Source organism: Pogona vitticeps, chromosome 2 (assembly GCF_051106095.1).
Source record: "Pogona vitticeps strain Pit_001003342236 chromosome 2, PviZW2.1, whole genome shotgun sequence".
Classification (NCBI taxonomy): Eukaryota; Metazoa; Chordata; class Lepidosauria; order Squamata; family Agamidae; genus Pogona; species Pogona vitticeps.
In genome coordinates, this window is record NC_135784.1 from 280,927,338 (window position 1) to 280,947,132 (window position 19,795).

The 19,795-nt window shown below is 38.8% G+C and overlaps 1 protein-coding gene across 12 annotated transcripts in view; it reads right to left on the reverse strand.

Annotated features, from left to right (window-relative positions):
• Window positions 1-19,795, reverse strand: part of MAST4 (microtubule associated serine/threonine kinase family member 4) — a 329,916-nt gene that overhangs the window by 206,635 nt on the left and 103,486 nt on the right. For 5 of the 12 annotated variants that reach the window (XM_072992691.2, XM_072992689.2, XM_078384533.1 and 2 more), the window contains one exon: window positions 13,294-13,368. The exons of 6 other annotated variants lie outside the window; for them this stretch is intronic. In XM_072992691.2, coding sequence (XP_072848792.2) covers window positions 13,294-13,368 — 75 coding nt within the window. The remainder of the gene's footprint in view (window positions 1-13,293; window positions 13,369-19,795) is intronic. One more of the 12 variants, XM_078384537.1, reaches the window with a different exon arrangement.

Genomic DNA, 19,795 nt, shown 5'->3' on the forward strand with positions numbered 1-19,795 from the left:
GCTGGTGCATATAAATAAATAATGACATTTGGTCATGCACCCTGGCTTCTGGAGATGTCCTCATGTGATAGCTGCGATTTTTTGCCACCAGTTTTTAGTGATAGTGGGGGAGAAATTTCCTATATATTTGTAAGAATATATAAGCACAGGAATTCCCTGTGAGTGACACAATGGCCAAAGTCCTGTTCCTTTGCAAAACAAATCACACTCGAGTAGAATGATTGAATCAATGGGGATTAATAATAATTCTTGTGATTTCTTCCTGCTCTATGATTCTATATACTGTATATGATTCTACTCTAATTGGGACGTTGTCAGAAAATGCACTAGCTACAATGATAAAAATGAATACAGCTGTTACTGATGCTAGAGTCACAATTTAAATATTCTTTTTCATCTTCCCTGAATATATAATTCTGATCTTAAAATCAGATGTGTCACTTCAAATGATTAGAAAGAAATAAAGATACGTTCAGAATTTATGGCAGTTTCTAAAAGTTAAAAATTCACGCCCAGGATATTGATACACAAATAGACTATCTGAAGCAAGCACAGGAAATATCACTTCAGTAGAATAAAGCATGACACCAAGATCCACCCAAGAATGCATATTAATATACTGTACTATCCTCCTATTTAAGAGAAATTCTATTTTTACATATTTTTCCTCCTTGTGTCATAGTTCTGAAACCAAGCTGAAAACCAAATGCTCCCTCAGGAGTGCTTGAGCACATTCACTACAATACCAAAAATGTCTAGTTTATTCTTTCTTCTTCTCATAATATTTGCTTCTGATACAAATGAAGAGGAACTCATAGTCAAATCAAATGGATTTTCCATGCTCATATGGTGGCTAAGCAATTGAGGTACATTAGATAGTACTGAGCTACTGATGAAGTTTTATCAGGAAATGAAGTTCTCCTCTTCCTCCAAGACTTCATTTCCTGATACATCATATACACCAGGTTAATTTATGAAATAAATACGTTTCCCCTTTCAAGCAGTAAACTAGCAGCCAGACCATCAAGCTATGGAGGCCTCTTATATGGAGGAGGCAAGGTCATGGCTACAAAACTTGAAGCCAGCTCCAGGAAACTCTACAGTTGAAAACCTTTATTTTTGGATTCAGAAGATCTGAAACCTGACTATAAGACCACTCATTTATTGCATTCATATTCCACTTTTCCTCCAGCGGTTTCAATCTTCTCCCACTTTGTACTCCAAGAACCCTGTGAAAATCAGGCTAATACAGAGGGGCCAACTCGAGATAATCTAGGTGTTTAGGTAGATTTAAATCAAATCTATTATTTACATCACTACCCCAAAAGACTAGTTAATTAAGTAATTTATGAATTAATATCCTACCTTTCCTCTCTAGAAAAAAGGTGATTTCCTTTTTTAAAAAAATCTATTATTGCTTCCTGTAACATAAAATATAGTACTTTTCACAATCTATTTGCCTTGGCTGATTTCACTTTCAATAATCTTCTGTTCACTGAAAACTTTGTGTCACTTGCAGAGGGAGAAGTAAGACCTTGACTTTGCCATGCTGAAGATTCTGAATCCTGGAAGTTACAACAGGTCTTGCAAAACTTTTCAATATTATATCAGATGGGCTGGGGAAGAGATTTTCAGGAACAAATTTGGTCGGAATTGAAAAGCAGGGCTAATCAAGACTATTAGTTCTCATCTTTATATACTGCTGTTAAAAATATCATCCACAGATGTACAAACCTAGGTTGAGAACTCCAGGTTTTGTTTTGTTTTTTCAGATCTGCGACACTGACTATAGAAACATTAGTCTAAGTGATCTATACAGAAGGCTATGAAAACCTCCAAAACTAAGGCTCAGTCCTTGGTGCCTAAGGAAACTCAGCTTCCAGAGTGTGACTTCACAGTGGTTCCAGCTTCATTTTTCTTGCTCTGTGGCTGTACCCTCAACTGGGCTATCCAGCCAAGCATATAATCTTTTAAATCTGCTGTATTCATTCATGCTTTTAAGAGTAACTGAATATTATTGGCTTTTTCAAGGTATATCTACTGCAGTTCTTTTGCGTTGCTTCTGGTTTGTTCTGTTGCAGTTTTATTACATTTCATTTTACTCTTCTCTGAATGTTATTTTTATTGAAAAGGCAAGGCACATATTCACTGAAAATAATGTTAAAAATACTATTTCTCATACCAGGATAGGTAGACTGCAGTCAATATTTTTCAGTCTGCCTTTATCAATGAATAACCAGGTTTCTATAACTACACGTACTAGAAAGTCACACTGAATTTTCCACTTCAGTGTACAAAAGAAATCATTTTTATAACATTCATGTTACATTGTGATCTCATGTTGCATAGCCTATTTTAGCCCCGGCACTGCACCACACATCTCTGTATGTGTTAAATATGTTGATTAATAAATGTTTGAAAAGATTAACTTGCCACAGATTCTAGAACTGAGTCATCATTGTTACAATTTAAGCCTACTTTGAAATACCAGCACAAAATTACACCACTCACGGCTCACTGGAAATTCCTCAAAATACAGAAGCATAATATACAGATACAGATACTATATTGCTTCATAGCCAGCTAGGCTGTACACATGAACAAAAAGTAAACCAGTCTTTAAAGAAGTAGTTGACATCTCATATAAATACATATTAACAATCAGAAAAGCATAACAATAAAATAATGAAAATAAAATAAGCATTCTCAAATTATCACTTAGAATGTACATTAAATCCTTTGATGTTATAGTTCTACAGGAAACATGGTGTACTTGGGACAGAATTATAAAGTATTATAAAAATTATATTTGCAGAGAGATCGGTGTGACCATGGGTGGACAAGCCTGTTGTATGGTGACTTCACTGAAGGGAGAAAGTCAGCATATTAGTAGTAGCATAATATGTTTTACTACTTTCAGTGAAAAAAGCTCAGTCATCCTTCCTGTTGTACAGTTTTGAATGAGAGTAATTGTGAAAAAGCAGATGCAGCACTAGAGCAATATGTGAGCCTTACTGAGTTTACACATCATATGCTTCTATGCAACTATTATACAGATGCACAAAACTCTGCTGCCACAGTTGCCAGCTACGTAAGTTCTCTTTATGCATTAAAGAGATAAAACGCTTTTACTTAGGCTATTTAACTTTTACTTTTTAATCTTAAAAAGAAACTTCAATTGCAGAAAAAAAAAACGATCAGCACACAATGTGAAGGAGTAGAGACTAGAAGTGAGCCGTCCACAGAAGTCAAAAGGGAAGACAATGACAGCAGAGGAGAAACACGGGCTAGCAGTGAAAGTGAAGGGAAAAAGGTAAAGGAATTGACAGGAGGAGGGAAGTTAGAAGTGTGCCTGGATGAAGGGGAGTGGGAGGAGTCAGAGGTGACAGTTGGGGAGAAATATAAGGATGAGGAGGGGGTCGTGTGGTTTAGTTCTGGGGTAAAGGCTTATGAGGAGAAGAAAAAGGAGGAAAGACGCAAAGCATTTGGGAAAGTCCGGTTCCAAAGATTAGTAAGAGACTTTCCAAATCTGAAGGTGGGCGGTTTATTACCCAATCCTCCTGATCCTCAAGAAAGACCACAAAGAATAACTGTTAGAGAATGGGATGTGATCGTGGCCCCAAGAGAAGCTGAACTGCTGCGGGTGAGGGAAAACGCCATAGCATCGATCCCAGAGGGTCCAGATGAAAGAGGGTGGATCCGTCATCAATGTTGTGGGACGAGTTGTGCAGTGAGGAGTCTCCCAAACCCTCAGCCGGCGCCCAAAGAACAGTATGGGAGACCTCACCACTAACCCCTTGGGACATTGATCAGAGTTTGAATGTTGATGAGAACGGCCTGTTGCCGATGTTGGAACCGAAGTTAATGCTTGAAGATGTGCTGGTGGATGTAGGAGGAAATAAAAGTTCTAATGTTAAAGTTATAAAGACTCAGCCTTTGATGTTTCCCGCCGAAATGGAGGGGTTGCCTGAGGGGAATAACAAACCTTTTAACACTTAGGCTATTTAACTTTTACTTTTTAATCTTAAAAAGAAACTTCAATTGCAGAAGAAAATCGATCAGCACACAATGTTAAAAATAACCATAATACAAGAGGTTGGATCCCAAATAGAAGAAGAAGAAACAGGAGAGAAATGGGGGCAGGGAGGGCTAATATAGAAATGTATTGTTGTTAATGTAATACATGGATGTCACACATTGTAAAACAAATCACAGGTCTGTGGATTTCTTAAGCTTCAAATTTTATGTGTCAGTTTCTCCATGAAAGCAGAAGTGCACACTTTGAAGCTCCAGTCATCTGAGACCATTCTACTATTTCTCCAGTTAAGAGCAATCTCTAGCCTTGCAGTGAGGTATGTAAAAGTAACTAGCTTTTCATAACGTAAGTTTTGCTTATTATCTAGAGATAGGAAGAACAAAAGAAGAAAAGAAGGTGGATTAATAGACTACCCAATTTTCCCCCCATTTCAATAAAGGCAGCCAACCTGTAGGGTGAGATAACATTAAATGTCTACAATATATGGAGGTAGGAGCCAAGATGTTCATACTACTTCCAGAATTTAGAGTTGCTTAATTTTTACATACTTTGACATCATCTTTTTTGTTGCACTTATTTTTTAATGTTAAAACGTAGATTAGTGCTTTGTAATTATACCTTAAAACTGTCTTAACAGTCCACTTTGGGTTTAAAGGTGTGCTACAATTTTCAAAATAATTGTTGTTTTTTAATGTTTTGTGCACAATATATTGTAAGCCGCCCTGAGTAGACTTCTGTCTAGAAGGGCAGAATAAAAATCTAATAATAAATAAATAAAAATAAATAAATAAAATAAAATAAAATAGTAATTTACATAGCTATTACCAGACTCTTATTTCCTATAAAGCAGTGGTCCCCAAGCTTTTCCAAACCGCAGACTGGTTGAGAAATGGGGTCCATGCGTGGGGGGTGGGGCAATTCCAAATGCTTATTTAGAATGTTTGAGCAAACCACCAAGACATCCACCATTCTTCTTGTATGAGCACAATCTTCCAGAATGAGCAAGTTTTCCGTGGAAGCTTTATTTCCATATCAAGGATGAGATATCGTCAGCAGTTTAGGACTTCAAGGCAACTACAACCACGTAGCTGTCCCAGTATTTTTTCCATTTCTGACCAAAATCATCCTGTACTCTGGCAGTGGGTATGCCTTTGTGACACACTTTCTGAAAACAGTTACTGGGCCAAGTGATTACTGAGGAATGTAGCCAAGATACTGTTCTTTAAATTTTCATTTCATTTGCAAAAGTTCTAGTCTATCACAATTTCATTAAGAATAGATTAAACAAGTGTCTGAATATGTGTCAAAAATAGTTCCAGCAGCTAATTACAATTTATTCATGAGTCCTTGCTTGGCGTCCTGACTACATGGAAGTCAAATGGTTAGACAGATGACCAATAATCTAAGCGGAAAGTTGTTAATTTGTTTCAAGTAGCAAGTCACGCCAGTATAATCACATGGAAACATATTGTTTTTTGTAACACACGTTCTTCTATGTGTTCACACTGATGGGTCTGCACCTGTGCAAAATTACCCGTTTTGGATGTTTCAGTTAAACTTCTGATGCTTTGTCCCCTTGCCTCCTCCCCCACAGAACTGCCAGAGCTTTTACTGAACAGTCTCCCAAGTGGGGTGGGTGGCATGAATTTGTTGCCTCAAAATGTTCCCAGTTTTTGCCATGTACAATAAGTCTACCTGCTTGACAACCCAGAGCAGATGCTAACCAGAACATTATTGAGAAGACATCAAGGTATTACAGCATCAAGAACTCAAATATTTCATGCAATGTCTCTCTGTGGAGGCCGGAGATAAACAATATCAAGGAGTTTGAGAAGTTCTCCAAGCTGGCAAACCTCCAAGCAGGCACTGTGCCAGAAGTTATGCTCAATAGCATATGCTCATTATGCTCAATAGCATACTTCTGAGTCAGTAAGACCAAGGATCCCTCTTACCAAATTTCACCCTCCAATACATAGCCCAAGGAAGTCTACTGAGAGGGGAATCAGGGAACATCGTGAGAAAGCAATTTTGGTTGCTGTTGAAAGAAACACACACACCCTGATAGCAAAGAAAAATGTTCTGCATCTCCTGTAACTGAAGTGTAGAAGAATTAATTACTCAACACAACTTCTTTCTGTCTATCTATACGTCTTTAAGGCTCATCTAAATGCTGTTCACTTTCTTTTTCAATATCACAATGGTTGACAAAGAGGTTGACTTCTCTCACTGAGCTGGAGCCAAAGTCAAGGGCTTCACTGATGATGCAGAGCCTTATCCTGAACTGAAAGGGGTGTATGTGCAGACCCATCAGTGTAAATGCATAGAGATCATAATGAAGAACAGCATTTAGGCCAATATTTTCTCCGTTAAACAAGCTTCAACAAAATACATGCAAGAGCCTTGGCAATGACAAAGGCCAAACTGCAAGCCACTGCTCTTCACTGTCCATCATTAAATGTCTGTATTTATACCATAAGAAAAAAATTTCAAATTCTGTTTTAACTAATTTAAAAATATTAATTCAATAATTATTAGAGAATATTCATAGAACATGGCATCAATTTTTTAAAAAAGATTCTCACATCAAGACAATTTAGACACAGTACTTTACAACATTTTATTCACTAAAACTTCAAAACAAGCTCCAAATTAAGAAATCTAAAAAAAAATATTAATTGCCCTAAGAAATCTTTAATTATTAGCAGCTTAATTTCTCAAATTAATTAATTTCTCAAATTAATTATCTCAAATTAATACAAATGCCTATTAATATGTACCATTTTTTTAGATTGTGAACAGAAAGTATCTTACAAGATATACTATCAAAGTCATCTGGTAAAGTAAAATCTTAAATGAAACCGAAAGGACAATAGCACAGGTTTCCTACTAGATGCTCCAAAACTGCTTGTTAAATGTTAAAGATGGGGCTTTTCATAGCAAATATTGTACTTTTAAATTAGTTTAATTCAATTATTTTTTAATCTTACCACTTATTAACACATTTTATATGATAACTTGCTAGCTGAAATTTTATTGCTTACCATAGGAAGTCACAATTAGAATGAATGAATGGAGTTTTGGTGAATCAGCTCTTCTCTACATTCCACTGATTCAATGGATCTACTCCGGTTGCGACTTACTATGCTAAGCAACAGGATTTCAGCCATTGTGTCTTTATCTGCACCCTTTTACTTAATTTTATGGTGAGCTGAACCAACAGGCTGCTTTGACAAAAAGGATATAGTTCATATAATTCAGATACTGTATATACATTGCTAAAATACAACACACAGATTCTCTCTTCAAAAAATAACCAAAACTTTGCAGAAATCTTACAGGTAAGAAAAACATGACTTCCACAATCAGCTAAATAACATGTAATACTACTGCAAAATATTATCATTCCACAATTGCTCGAACATCAGTAGTACTGTAAGGAAGAACTTCTTGACTAATAGAAGGAATATTCATTTATACCTCATGGCCAGATGGATACCACAACCTAGCAGACAGTTTGGTCTCCATATCCATAGAGAGATAGTAACTATCACCTCTCCATGACCTTACAATGAACACAGACAAAAAAGGAATAAAAACCAGTGAAAAATTGTTTACATTTATCTACTCAAGATTTCTTCAAACGTATGCTTTACATTCAAGTACTGTACAGATATCAAGGTAACATCTTGCATTTGTAAACAGCCACCAGGTCAGATTCCCTAGCAATATTTAAAATGGAGTCAGGACACTACAATCTAGATAAAACAGCTTCCTGCTCTGAGATAAAAAGAGCCAAAGAGAATAAAAAATTTAAAATGTAGCAAAAAGGAGTTTCATAATGTAAGCCTCCTCCCTGCCCCTTATTATAGCTGCTTCCCTTGCTGGAGATTATGCTGGAGGCAATAATCCTAGGATTCATTCTCATATAAAATCTTCTCTAGTGGAGTGCTTATAGAGTGATTTTTACAAACACACCTTACAACAAAGAGCAGCAGTAAGCATAAAACTATTGGTCAACTATGTGAACTTTAAAAAAAAAAACAATGAAAAGGATAATTCTTGTCATCTCAAGTTCAAACAACTTGCAAAAAAAAAAAACCAGAATGGATGATCTGCAGCAAAACATTTCACATACACACGTATGATTCACTTAGGTAAAGGTAAAGGTTCCCCTTGACATTTAGTCCAGCCATGTCCAACTCTAGGACGCGATGCTCATCCCCGTTTCCAAGCCATAGAGACAGTTTCCATGGTCACATGGCCAGCACGACTAGAACAGAACACCGTACCTTCCCACTGAGATGGTACCTATTTATCTACTTGCATTTGCATGCTTTCGAACTGCTAGGTTGGCAGGAGCTGAGACAAGCAATGGGAACTCATTCCATCGCGTGGATTCGCTCTTACGACTGCTGATCTCCTGACCTTGCAGCACAGAGGCTTCTGCGGTTTAACCCGCAGTGCCACCACGTCCCTTATTATTCACTTATCATGGTCTGAAAATATTAAATGAACATACCTAGAAATATGGATTTTCAAGATGTAATTACCAGGACGTGCCACTAGAGCGAACAAAACACTATGTTATATAAGTAAGCCACCATCATTTTTCCTAGTCTTCCACCAGCTTGAGGCAGCTTCCTCTACCTTCCACAGCAGCTTCATTGTAAAAGAGCTGGGTTGACTGGTGAGGCCAGAGGAGGGACACTAACCTAAGCCAAATTGTTTCCTGGGAGAGGTTTCCCACCTCCCACGTTTCCTGCCTTCTGGTCACCCCTTCCTCAACATTCCCGGGCAAACAAGGAAATGAATTCTTAATTGTCCTCAAATTGATCACTGAAATTGAGAGAGAGAGAGAGAGAGAGAGAGAGAGAGAGAGAGATGTCTTCAGCACACTGAGGAACCAGAGAAGACTTCAACTCAGCTCTTACACATAGAGGCCCCATCAAGATAAAAATTACAGGGGATTCCTGGGTCCAACTGTGTTAGCTATAATCCATGCTTTTCAGTATCCATGGGGGACTTGCAACCAAACCCCCGCAAATATGGGGTTTTTACTGTACTTGCAAAAAACCCACCAGAAGTCATATTTATTGCAAGTGCCTCGTACCACTGTATTTACCCGCCCTGAATTAGAATACATCAGGTTTAGCAGATCAAATGTACTGTATGTCCTTGAAGGCAGTAATCAAGTACTGTACTTGTCATTGTAAGTGCATTCAGCTGAACATGCCTACTAGCTCCTCTGCAGATGCTGAATATGTGAATACCTGTGTAACTTCCTGGTCGCGACTACAAACAGTTCAGTAGGACTATTGTAAAGGAGGAGTACAAACAGTAGAAGCATCACCAAGCACAGCCATAAGAATGTTTAGTATATATCCCTACTTAACATTCAAGGGGGGGGAAGCCTGATTTCACCTGAACTGATATTGAGATCAACTCATTCAATTTAGGTCCAGAATCCAAGAATAATTTTAAAATATCAGGTGTGTGTCTCTCACAGACCATCAGTAGACAATAATAATAAAAAAATTTCAGAAACCTTTTGTTTTATGAATGTATGATAATGTGCTTCTGTATCCATGATTCAAAACACCATGGCCCGATCTTGCTGCACAGTATCATGCTTGCACTGCCAGCAGGAAAAAGGATAATATGCTTACATGGCAAAGGGAAGCCTAAAAGGTTAACACCACCAGTGGAAGCAGTCAAGAAGGTCTACCCTCTTGTACTCAATACTATTCACAAAGTAACACCAAACAAAGGAAAACCAGAAGCAGACTCCTTTTTTCATCAATTAACCACTTCTCATCCAAACATTAAGCAATTGTCAGGGCTGATTTCCAACAAATGTGAATGGTTTTCTATGCCACAAACAGTGACCATTACTTGTATTATTTGTGTTAAATGTCATGAGGCCCAGGGAGGTGTATTTTGGAGATCTGAGTTCAAATACTGAGCCATGGGCTACTAATGGTAAATGACTCCTTGAACATCTCCTACACCTTGAAATTCCTCTTAAGCACATTACACAGAATAGCAAGCAGCTCAGTAACCATTATTTTACTTGATGCCAAAAAAAGCATTTGATAAAATTAACTAGCATTTTTTCCAGTTTGAATAAATGTGGCCTCATATCTCAACTTCTGAAATGAATCTGGACTGTTTATCTTTCCCTTTATCAAGAATTATTGCTCAATTTTGCTGTTTTTTCCTACCAAGCAAGAGATACAAAAGACTGTTCTTTTTTTAAAATAGTATTTATTTAAGGACAGTTTCAGTATCTCTGCTTTCTTGAGATTTTTAACATAATGCTTTTTAATTCTGGAAGCTGCATAGATCACTGGATAACTCTGTATCCCATCTATATTACCTGGTGTTGTGCCCAATAAAGACGGTTCTAAAGTTTGTGCAGCTTCATTTGAGTTTTGTTTGGCATCTAATGTCCCCTCTTTCATCACTTTCATCAGATCTTCTATTTTGCTGAGACCTTCATTCACTTGCTGAAACCCTGTTATTATTGTCTTTTGCATAGTAATCTGCCATTCCTTTTCTATTTCTTGTACCACTGTTCCAGAACTTTGGGACTGAACAGACCAAGTCTCCATTTGTTGTCTTAAATTTTTGGAGGCCATCTCAAGCTTTCCAATGAATGGGGTTTGTATAGATAATACTATGCCCTTAACCACAATGATCGCCCCTTATATATCCTTCAACAGTTTCCACAATTTTATCAACAATCCAAACCCCTAATCATAAACCTCCCGTTAGATCTCCCTCCAATCTTTATCCAAACATTATAATATAAAAATAAACTTTTAACCCAGCAAATTCAAAATCAAATAGAACAGTGGCACAATTATTTCTTCTCCCGAGTTTAGCAAGCAGTCTCACACGCAGTCCGGCAAACAAAACAACAATCACAGAGTCTCAAACTGTCCAGTAGTTGTCCTTGAAGCCCGTCTTATGATCTTTCCATTAACTCCTTGATGCTCCTCAGTCCAGTCGACCACGTCAGCTCCTTTCTTCTCCAGAAAACAACCAGATTCTCTTATTACCAGTTCACAGAGTCCAGGAAAAGGCAAAGAGAAACATGTCCCAGCCAAACTGCATTCACAAAACTCACATCTCTTAAATCCTGTCCGATGGTATTACCGTCTGGGATTCTTTTCCAGAAACATTAGATTTATTTTTCCGTCTCACTCTCTCGGCTTTGAAACCAGCCTGGTATATTAAGAGTTCACTTGGGGAGGAGAGTTAGTTTCACTTTTGAAGCAGACTGATAAGATAGGCTCGCCGCTGCTTTTCTTCTTTCAGCCAAATATTTTCATTCTTATTTTCAGCTTAATGGGGCTGTTTCATAAATCAAAGGCTTCAGCTTACTTAGTTGTTATATATTTTAAGGTTATATTGGTTGTTCTCCTCTCCCTCGATAATGGGTTACTCACGGCTCCGTGCCAAATATGGCTCCCGCTCCGATCCGTGCTAGGTGATTTCTTCAGAGAGAAGTAGTCTGGGTTTGCCTCCCATTCTTCTCCTTCTGCTGCTCACCATCTGCTTCAGAGAGACTTCTCCTAGACTCTCCCTCAATCCATATTTCAAAAGGGGGATCCCGGACCAGACAGTTCCAGTTTTTCCAGAGAGAGCTCTTCTCTGGAGCTACTGGCAGCACCGCAACAAAGCCCCGTCTCCGATACAAAAGAGTGTTCTTATTTCTCCTCTAATATTTTATTTATGTATGCAGTCTCAAGTATGTGTAACTTGGCTAAGCACAGCAATTGCACTGCTTATTTAATGAAAGTGTAAATAAGACATTTGTATATATAATAATGACTTTTTATTGTTTGTCAGCTGACTTGAATCTTGCAAACCAGGAAAAAAAAATTCATCTTCATATATAAACCAAATGTGTCACAGATGGTGGTGAACAAGACAGCCTTGTGGTGGACAGCTTAGTGAATATATTTTGAGCCATAATTAGACCAGGAATCAAAAATAAACACTCAGTATCATAATGCCATTATATGCATCTATATGCATCTATGCTGTGATCACCACACTAAGTATAGTTCTACACTTTGCCCTTCAACAACTTTGGGATTAGGGTGCAGGACCCCCACGTAGTTCAAAATCCATGTATTTTATTGATTGATTGATTGATTGATTGATTGATTGATTGATTGATTTGATTTGATTTGATTTGTACCCCGCCCATCTGGTCTATGAGACCACTCTAGGTGGCTTCCAATAATGAATAACTTATGTAATAAGAAAATTGATTAACACCACTGATAGAGAAAGAAAGAGAGAGACTATGTCACCCACATCCAGCATGGTCTCAGTAAGTCTAAGACCCACGTTCTCAGACCACTTCCCGGAGATGAATAGCAGCCCAATTTTGTATGTTTTTTGTTGAAACATTTGTGCATAACCAGAACCATGCTGCTCACACCAATGCAATTCAAAGGAGAAGTGTAGTCTCGACATATCAAAAGACATACTACAGAATCAAAGACGCTGCAGAAGTGGGCAACTAAAATTATCAACTCCTTAAGGGGAAAGAATACATTTTGAGCTCTTTAACTTGGCAAAATGGCACATAAAAGGAGGTACAATTGCACATGTGTACAATTATACATGATGTGGGAAAAAGGAAGGGAATCGATTTTACAGGCATAGACAAGGAATTGCCGCATTCTTCTTCCTCCATGCAAAGATGTGATGAGATTTTCTGCTGCTCCCAAATCATCCTTACAAGTGCAAGGATTAAAAAATATTTTGAAAATTACTTTTCACAAGTTATGAACAAAAGTGGTTGACCTAATAAAGTTAAGCATTGGGATAATTTTAATATCATTAAAAATGAATATTATACTATGCAAAGACATACTTGAGTCTAAGTTTATGGAGATCCTATTCCTTACTTGCTTATCAGTTCCTCTATTCATCTAGACATCTAATCCCAATCATGTAAAAGTTCATTAATCAAAAGCCGTACAAGCACCTTCTTACCTTTTGATATTAATGTCCCTTACATGGTGTTAAAAGTATTTTGATAAATAGTCCATCATAGTAATGTGAGCTTTATACAGCTAAGGAACTCATTCAATCAGTCTTAAGGGAAAATTGTGCCATATTAATATGTGAATTAGCTGTAAAACTAGTGCTAGTGTAAAATATATACCAAACTTCAATTAAAGATATGAAAGAATTCCCTTGTTTAGTATATTTCATTTTGTCTTAGGTCCACTCACTTTTGTAGTTGTTGGTTCTGCTAGCCTCTGGCGATGCCGGGATGAGCTGAAATGGCTCTTCTGAGGTGCACTTTCCTAACAGTGAATAGAATGTAGCAAACGGGAAGAAGAAAAACAAAAAAGGGAAAGGTGGAACATGGGAGGGGATGGAATGATAAATGGTTGGAGAAGGGAGAGGGAGAATATTTAACTGAAGTGTGCTTTTACTCTAATAATTTACTGAAACAATCTTTCAATAGTAATATTGAAAAAATATATATCATATGTCACAGCACAGTTAGTAATCCAAGTGACTGCACAGCATCCATAGTAATTACAATGTAATGAAATTAAGGAGAAACATTTAATTTTATCCTCAATAATCACACTGTATCAAATTTCAAACACTGAAGTACTTTTTTAAACCTCAGGCATTGAAAGCATTTTAATTCTCTAGATGGAATATACATTGAGTGTCAAGAGAATACAACTACTGAAAATAATACATTTGCCAACCATATCATGTAGTCTTTCACCAAATCTTTATCTTCTTTTTTAACATTACCATGTACAGTACTAGCAGCCACCACCAGATGAAAGACAGGTTGTTTATCTATAACTGTGTTTCATTGAGTGGCCATCTGTGAATACACAAACCAATTGGATCTTGTGTCTCTGTGCAGGATTTCCATGTAGCCTCTTGGAGATGAGCTGCAGAGTTTTGGCAGGAATTAATACCATCTATATTCGTTGGTCCACAAAGGGCCATACAGTATTTCCTCTGCAGGAAGACGATGGTAGTTGTAAGTTGGTGACTAGACACTCTGGTGATGCTGTGGCTGTAGAGTCTGACTCCTCTGACGAGTATACCTCCAGTGTGTCTGAGGCTTTATCATCATCAGGTTTTGTCTCCTGATGCTGTAGTTAATGTGCCATCTGAGGAGGTATAAAGGAAGTGGCAGGTGCAACAGTGAGTATGGGAGCAGTGGCAGTTGTAGCAGCTGAAGCAAGTGGTTGTAGGGGATGATATCCCCTGCTGGTGTTTTTGTCAGGGTAGATTTCAGAGTTGGAGCAATCTGAATCTTGAGTGGTACCAACAATGAAAGAACAGGTGGAAGTGGAGGTCTGCTAGGTGCTTCTTGAGTAGCAACAGCTATTCTCTGGACAGTACCATGCATGGTATAATATGATGCCAATGATAGCCATGGTGCCATGTACTGACCTTCTGAATCTGAAGGGTGAGAGATGATAGCAGTCATCCTTGATGGCTGGTGCCTCAGTGTGGGGTATCTCCGCATCTCTGGGGATCATTTTTTTCTGGATGAGTGGTATCCAGGTGTTGGGGATGGAGAGTGTTGACAAAATTTGTATTGATCCCAGTCATACCTAGGCCAGGTCTGGTACCAGTTGTCACTCTCCTGTCTCCTGCAATATTTATTGAGAATAGGTGACAGAGTGTGATTTCTTCCCCCATTATAGGTAAAAGCAAAATAGAAATAAAGTTTTTTTTTAAGGCAAAAACGTGGTGGCCCTTTAAGGACTAACTTTTATATTTGTTCAATGTGAGCTTTCATGGACAACTCCACTTCATCAGACATAAGAGAAAGAGATTTAACATGCCATGTAGCTCCCATGAATATGGAGACTGTCAGTGGATATGATGCTGTGACCAGTGCTTCGAATGTCGGTAAGGTGCTGGGGACTCCCATCATGATTGGTAAGGTAGCAAGGAGGTGGGGGAATAATTCCTAGATTCCAATAGAGATGCAGCACAGTCTTTTCTAGGTTAGGGAGACCTTGATCTTGAGCCGTGTCACATAATTGCATAAGCCAAATTGTATCTAGGCACTGGAGAAAACTCCCAGATCTCACCTTCTGATGGTGATGTCAATGAATGAAGCAGGTGCAGCACGAACCTTAGGCTTCGGGTAGTATTCAGGACCACAGGTGGGTACCTAATGATTATCACCACCTCTTGAGAATCCTGCTGAAAGATTTTAGACACAGACTTATCTGCTGGAGGAGACAAGCTTCTGAAGCTGTGTTCTTTTCTCTTCTTTTTCTTTAGTTCTTCCTGAGGTCGAAACGACAAACACTTGACCTTTGGGGGTGGTCACTGGGCCCTTAGAACGTCTTTGTCAGAGACCTCATTAGCCAATGGACCTGGTTCCCATGGCATCATGGGAGGTGGAATTAATACAGTATGGGCAGCCAATACCAATATTTACGGAATTGTAGAGGTTGGCTAATTGGTAGAAGAGGCCATTTCTGAAATTTGAGAGGAACACTTCATGACCAAAATGGGGGTCCTGTTCTGCAGATGTTAGAAAAAGGACTTTCTTCCACAAAAAGGATTTCAGTCTAGTTTCCTGATTCCTGCTCAGGGCGGTAGAGCCCTGGAAATGCCTACAGGTCAGGTCTTGGTGTTGTGACATTCTCTCCACCAAAATAGGCACTTAAAATGGCAATCAGAGAGCAGGATACACAGCTGCAAACAGAGCACTCTCTAAATAGTGGAGCAGGTGCCATAAACAAGGGAATACAGGGAAGAGGAAGCGGAAGTGGAAAATCCACAATACTGATACTATATTGTATTGTATTGTATTTTTGGTCGAAGAAAAAGAGGAGGAAAAACTATTTACAATAGACAATGAAAGATTTTCCGAAGTTGCAGATCGAGTCAAAGGCAGTAGAGAGAGCCTCCAAGTCAATGCTAAAAGCACAGCAAACAAAAGGAACTTAGGAAAAGAAAGGAAACGAATGTTCATGTGCAATGGGGGGGGGGGGCAGAGCCTCCACCAAAACTCAATGGCTCAGTTATGAGAGGTTCCGAGGAAATGCTGCACAGGCACAGATGATTCAAAAAAGACGCTTCATCTGTTCTAAGAGTTCTTGTAATATAAAAACACATTCTTTTTATATATAAACCACTGCTGTAAAATTAATATTTACACCATTCAAGACCCTTCTGTCTAATTTACGATACCATACATTCCAGGAAATAGTATAAATGTTACAAACCACACATCTTCAACCAAACTTTATTCAGCTATTCAAATTAGATTCTCCAACATATTTAATGCATAATAACCTCTCAAAGCTTATGGCAATTTAAGATAAACATGTTACCACTGTTTTGGTTGCAACTGTGGGAAATGAGAGTACTGGAATGTATTTTCTTTGTGTCTCAACAAATTACAACTTCACTAAGCAGACCACTGAATGAAGATAATGCAGAAATTGGTACAAACGTGAAAAAGCAGGGGCACTGCCAGTGATGAAACTGAGTAAAATTAATTACCCTTTATTCAAAAATGGGTAAAACTTAATTATGAGTCAACAAAAAACGTTTTAAAGTAAAATATTACCACACTAATGAGGTATTTCTGTTTTGCCAGGACCTTGTTTCACCAATGTATTCTTCTGTCTGCTGTAAGCTTATATTGCTGCTGTCTTTGTAAAGAATTTGCAGCTTTTTGTTTTTATTATTATAGAACTTTGTACAATAGTCATTTGGGATGCCTCTGACATACTATCACATGAGAAAGAACAGCTCTTCATACTCTGCTTTAATGATATTTGAGACTCCAAGCAAAGTTGGAACTGCACATGGCTTTATATAAACTTTCTGCATGGCAATACTTGAAATATTGTGTACAATCCTAATCATCACATCTGAAAAATGATACTGTAGATGTGATAATATGCAAGAGCTATCAAATTTGAGGAAAGGACTTTAGCACTTTCACTACAAACTATCTGGATTTGCACAGTACATGACAAAGAACTAATAACACTAGGTATCAGAACATTGGACATTTCTTCCCTAGGTATCTCAAATTGATAATAGTAAGCCAGAACAGCAGCTAGTCATGAAAAGGAAAGACATACTGTATATATTGATGAGAAACAAATAACTCTCATCAATAAAGTTTTGGCTATCACACAATATACTTGGCTCTGCACAGAGTGACCAGATATCAGCTGACCTGATGCCAACGGATGTAGAACCCCCAGCCCAATGCTAAAAAACCTATGGAATGACAGGACCTTGCATGCAAGGCGGAGTTATTCCGTATAGTTCGCGACCTATCCATAATTGGTCTGAGTGATGGGCCTCCCCCTAGTTTTTCACCAGACCAATTTGCAGCATTTTTTAAATCTAAAGTGGAGGCCATCCGCCGGGAACTCTCTCCTTTTGTAAACACAGTGAGTCGAGCAGAGATATCCAGCGCTCCATCTTGCCCGGTGATCCTCGATCACTTTCAGCCTGTGACGCCGGATACTGTGGACAAAGTGCTTGATTGCTGTTGCGCCACCACCTCCACCCTTGACCCTTGCCCGGCCTGGCTAATTAAAGCAGCCAGGTCCACAACAACAGAATGGGCCGCAGCGATAATTAATGGGTCTTTCCTTGAGGGCAGGGTTCCTCCTGCCCTCAAGGAAACACTCATTAAGCCCATAAGAAAGATACCAAATTTGGCGGCGGACAAAATTGGCAATTATAGGCCCGTCGCCAATGTTTCTTTCATGAGCAAAGTGGTGGAGAGGGTGGTGGCTGACCAGCTTCAGGCTCTCTTGAATGAAACAGATGCCTTGGATCCGTTTCAGTCGGGCTTCAGGCCGCGCCATGGTACAGAAACGGCATTGGTCACCCTGTATGATGACCTATTGAGGGAGGCTGACAGGGGTAAAATATCCCTGTTGGTCCTTCTCGACATCTCGGCGGCCTTTGATACCGTCGACCACGGTATCCTCCTGGGGAGGCTCTCCGAGTTGGGAATTGGTGGCCTGGCGCTTGCCTGGCTCTGTTTCTTCTTGGAGGACCGCCCCCCAGAGAGTACAGCTTGGAGAGAGTGTCTAGGCCCCGTGGAGTCTCAATTGTGGGGTCCCACAGGGGTCGATTATGGCTGCCCATTCGGTTCCGTATCAACTTTAAAGTCCTGATGCTTACATATAAAGCCCTAAACAGTTTAGGGCCTCGATACTTGGCGGAATGCTTACTCCCACCTAGATCTACCCGTGTCACTCGTGCAAGCCAGGAGGTAAGGCTGAGGAGCCTGACGCCAAGGGAGGCCCGGAAGGAAAAAACAAGAAACCGGGCCTTCTTGCCGGTGGCTCCTCGCCTCTGGAACAATCTGCCTCTGGAGATTCACCCTGCACCCTCACTGAGCACTTTTACAAATCAATTAAAATGTGGATGTATAGGCAGGCAGTCAATTCCTGACCCTCTTCCCTTCTTTTTCTATTTGATTTATTGTTGTATTTTTCCCATCTTGCAGAATAACTTAATTGTTATAATTTTTTCTTTATGTGTGTGTGTGTGTGTGTGTGTGTGTGTGTGTGTGTGTGTGTGTGTGTGTGTGTGTGTGTGTGTGTGTGTGTGTGAGATGTTGTAAGCCGCCTAGAGTGGTCAAAATGACCAAATAGGCGGGGTATAAATAAAATAGATGGATGGATGGATGGATGGATGGACGGACGGACGGACGGACGGACGGACCGACCGACCGACCGACCGACCGACTGACCGACCGACCGACCGACCGACCGACCAGATAGATAAGATAGATAAGATAGATAAGATAGATAAGATAGACCCATGATAATCTTCACCCCAAGATCCTTTAATGGGATCCTGGACATGGAGATATATGCATGCAGTCCTCATTTCCCAAAGATTTTTTTATTACTGACAGATATTTGGCATTTCTGCAATCTAAAAAAAGATATAGCACTATGCAACAAGAATTTAATTCATGTAGTATTTATTTATAGCAGTCAGTTAAGATATGCTTGCAAATCCAATGGCCACATACTGAGTTTCTCACAATCTGAATAAAAACAAAAACCTTGTTAGGAAAATCTGTCACAAGAGGCAGAAATGCAGTTACAGTATGAATTGCTACGCATCCATACAATTAGATAAGGTCTGTACTTTTATTTTATTTTTCAACCAGCTTTGGCTGAAAGTTAGAAATTAGAAAGAAAAACTGTTACTTTTACATTTGCCCAATTTAATTTGAAAATTCAACACATTAAACTCAGGCACTGTATATCAAAAATAAAGAAAACAGTATAGTAGAGATAATAGGTCTTTGTATTATATAGCATCAGTCATATTGTAAGAAAATTGATGGAGATTCACACATACCAAAATACTGAAAATTCCAAGGAATATATTGGTTGATTTGGAAAATACAACTAGAATGCAGAGAACTAGAATCATAGTATTTAGTATAGCTCCAAAAAGGCAGTGGAATCAGCTTCAAACCAAAGTTTTTCTGTAGAGACATGCTACTTGCTGAAAGGTTTGACATAAAGGAACTTTAGGCTTTAATGAAAAGTATACTAATTATAGAAATTTAGTCTGCCCAAATGCCAAATATTCCAGCTGTTGAAAAACATAACACAAAGCAAACGTCCACTGTTTTTGTTGTTGTTGTTGTTTTTTGTTATCTCAGTAAAAGTGACCGGAGGGGGGGTGAATCTTATGCAGAGCACTAATTTGCTGGCTCCACCCAGT